This window comes from Oncorhynchus kisutch, linkage group LG3 (assembly GCF_002021735.2).
Source record: "Oncorhynchus kisutch isolate 150728-3 linkage group LG3, Okis_V2, whole genome shotgun sequence".
In the NCBI taxonomy this organism is placed as follows: Eukaryota; Metazoa; Chordata; class Actinopteri; order Salmoniformes; family Salmonidae; genus Oncorhynchus; species Oncorhynchus kisutch.
Window position 1 is genome coordinate 7,841,164 of NC_034176.2, and position 3,505 is coordinate 7,844,668.

At 39.9% G+C, this 3,505-nt stretch overlaps 1 protein-coding gene across 1 annotated transcript in view; it reads right to left on the minus strand.

The window, feature by feature from the left end:
* ier3 (immediate early response 3) overlaps positions 1 to 221 on the minus strand; it is a 1,303-nt gene extending 1,082 nt beyond the window's left edge. Inside the window, exon 1 of the mRNA XM_020470537.2 lies at positions 1 to 221. This exon is cut by the window's left edge and continues 1,082 nt beyond it. Within this exon, the coding sequence (XP_020326126.1) occupies positions 1 to 125 (125 nt within the window). The 5' untranslated portion in view covers positions 126 to 221.
* Between the last annotated feature and the right edge of the window lie 3,284 nt (positions 222 to 3,505).

The window sequence follows — 3,505 nt, forward strand, 5'->3', positions numbered from 1 at the left end:
GCTGGGATTCGCTCAAATGTGAAGATTTCTGGCTCTTTGCTCCGCGGCATCGCCCTGTAAGCGAACTGTCCTTGATAATTATTTGTCGGAATTGACAATACCAAACTATTTGATCGTGTATACATCTTTCTTGTTTCTCGAGTTCTCTTTCTCGTGTAGTTGTCGTTCGTTGAATGATTTTTCTACCCGTGGCGCACAGGTTTATATAGTCTATTCTAGTTTTAACTACTTTTTAGATACGCCCATACGCATAGAAGCCACACCCAAAGTGTGAGCCAACGCTCTCGCATTACTCAAGGAGAAAAGTACAATTTAAATCGTTTTCTGTATTTTAATATTGTATATACCTATAGTTCGTGTTGTTTTCTCCAAAAACATGCCATTGCGTAATTATTTCAAGTCAGCAAATATTATCAATAGCTACATGTAAGATGTTTTTTTTTTAGGTCCCATAATTTGTGTTGATAAAGGTTTTTAAATGTATCTATATTTGATCAAGCAAATGGACATCGACGGATAGTAACCATGGTGAGAGCAATATCACAGGCGACAATAATAACGACAATAACAGACTAATAGCAACAACAACAACAATAATAACATTAATAATAATACAATTGCTATTGAATGATCTGTAAAATATGTCATTAAGACCACACACAACTTTGTTTAATAATGGAGAATTTAGGCATGATGTGTTTACATCCTACACACACTAATTCATAGAATCAGCTAAAACAACAAAAAGGTTCTGGATGAAACCAAAACGGGTTTGAGTCTTGCTTCATATATGGCATCCCCTTTAAGGTTCTATATAGAATAGTGAATGAAATGTGCTTTAATGAATAAGGTAAGAAAATGGGGACTTGGACACAGTGCAACTCAGTATTGGCAACTCAACTGAAGTAGACAGCTAATCCGCCCCGCTGCTCTAGTACATTCTCCTGTCTCTCTTTCAGAACACAATGTGTACGATAGTGGTTTTGACTCTAGAAAATATTCACAAAATGTTATTTTTTTCTATGTCAGACTGTAAGTAGCTACACCCTTCACTGTGAGTACACCCTACACTGTGAGTACACCCTTCACTGTGAGTACACCCTACACTGTGAGTACACCCTTCACTGTGAGTACACCCTTCACTGTGAGTACACCCTTCACTGTGAGTACACCCTTCACTGTGAGTACACCCTACACTGTGAGTACACCCTACACTGTGAGTACACCCTTCACTGTGAGTACACCCTTCACTGTGAGTACACCCTTCACTGTGAGTACACCCTTCACTGTGAGTACACCCTTCACTGTGAGTACACCCTACACTGTGAGTACACCCTACACTGTGAGTACACCCTTCACTGTGAGTACACCCTTCACTGTGAGTACATCCTTCACTGTGAGTACACCCTTCACTTGAATCACTCTATCAGAATAAGTATGCTAAAGTTAGTTACACTGTGCAAACATGGAGAAACCACGTTTTTTCTTTTCTTACAGACACGTGTTTTTCAACCCTAATTGTTTTTCTAGCTGAATCATGTTGTAGCTAATTAAGAAGACAAGGACCCGTTGAAAGACCAGCGTGCTCTGCAGTGTAGACCCTCCTTGGCTGTCCAGACAATTTCAAGATAGTTTGGAGTGAATAACAATTTCAAAGCTGGATTGAGTAGTTCAGTACAAAGGCAAGTTAGCACATTTCAGGGAGTAGGGTGAAGTTACCCATAGACGCTGATCTTGGGTCAGTTTTGGATTTCCCCCACTAATGGCAGGCTGATCTCATACGGTTGACTAGACGTAACATAGTAAGCAAAATAGTATTTCTATGTGTCAGGGGAGAAGCTCCAGGTGGTATCTGATTTTAAGTACCTTGGCATCATACTTGATTCCAATCTATCTTTTAAAAAGCTTGTGAAAAAATGTCATTCAAATAACCAAATTCAACCTAGCTCATTTCCCATTTGTACAAAATTGTTTGACTACAGAGGTAGCAAAACTGTACTTCAAATCTATGATAATCCTCCACTTAACATACTGCTTGACTAGTTGGGCCCAAGCTTGCTGTACCACATTAAAACCTATTCAGTCTGTCTACAAACAGGCTCTCAAAGTGCTTGATAGGAAGCCCAATAGCCATCATCACTGTTACATCCTCAGAAAGCATGAGCTCCTGAGTTGGGAAAATTTTGCGCAATTCACCGATACATGTCTTGTATTCAAGATCCTAAATGGCCTGGCTCCCCCCTCCACTCAACATAAAACCCAAACATATGGCAGCAGATCCACAAGGTCTGCCATGAGAGGTGACTGTATAGTTCCCTTAAGGAAAAGCACCTTTAGTCAATCTGCTTTCTCTGTGAGAGCTTCCCATGTCTGGAATACACTGCCATCAGACACACATAACTGCACCACATATCACACTTTCACAAAATGCTTGAAGACATGGCTAAAGGTCAATCAGATTTGTGAACATGGTCCCTAGCTGTGTGTTGCCGCTTTCCATGTTGTCTGTTGTCTGTAGCTTGTTAGGTGTGGAAACACTTTGTTGCTTTTATGGCTTTTGTCTTGTTGCTTTTTGTTCTATGTTGCTCTGTCTGTATGCTACGTCTGGCTTGTTCTATGTTGCTCTGTCTGTATGCTATGTCTTGGTTGTTCTATGTTTCTCTGTCTGTATGTTATGTCTTGCCTGTCCTATGTTGCTCTGCGTGTGCTCACTGCTCATTGATTGTCTATATTGTAATTGTTTTTAATAACCTGCCCAGGGACTGCGGTTGAAAATTAGCCGGCTGGCTAAAACCGGCACTTTTACTGAAACGTTGATTAATGTGCACTGTCCCTGTAAAAATAAAATAGACTCAAACTCAAACTCAAAAATCCGGGACACTCAAATGATTATGATATGTGACGGTTGTTATGGTTAATCACAACAAATTGGAATTCGTAACATTTCATATGTATTGCAAATACGTGACTTATCATACGAATTGCAATTTGTAACATGCCTCAAGAAATGGATTATCGATAGCCACAAATGAATACATAATTTTCTTTTTTTAAACGTAGCATATCATACTAATTTGAGTGACCCGTATTTTCGTTTGCCATGTTACGTCTACTCCTGAGTCCAGGTTGCTAATGGTCAAGGTTAGGATCGGGGGGAGGGGGGAAGCTGATCCTGGAAACTTCACCTCCGGAGCTATACTTTAACTGTAGGAACAGGGCATAAGTCAAACTAGACTTAAGTTTTAATGGAGAGGAGAAAGTGACCGCGGACAGCTGAGATAAATAATAAAAAGGAAAACTAAATATACATCCTCAAATAAAGAAGCTATTATTCAACGTGGTATTAGTGTGAGTTACAATACATTTCCACCATAGTACAGTGTGAGTTACAATACATTTCCACCATAGTACAGTGAGAGCGGAATCATTTCCTCAGCCTCCTCTGACATCATCAGCTCCGTCTGATAGGAGGTGAGAAAGTGGGAAGTGTCTGGAAGTTGTGTTT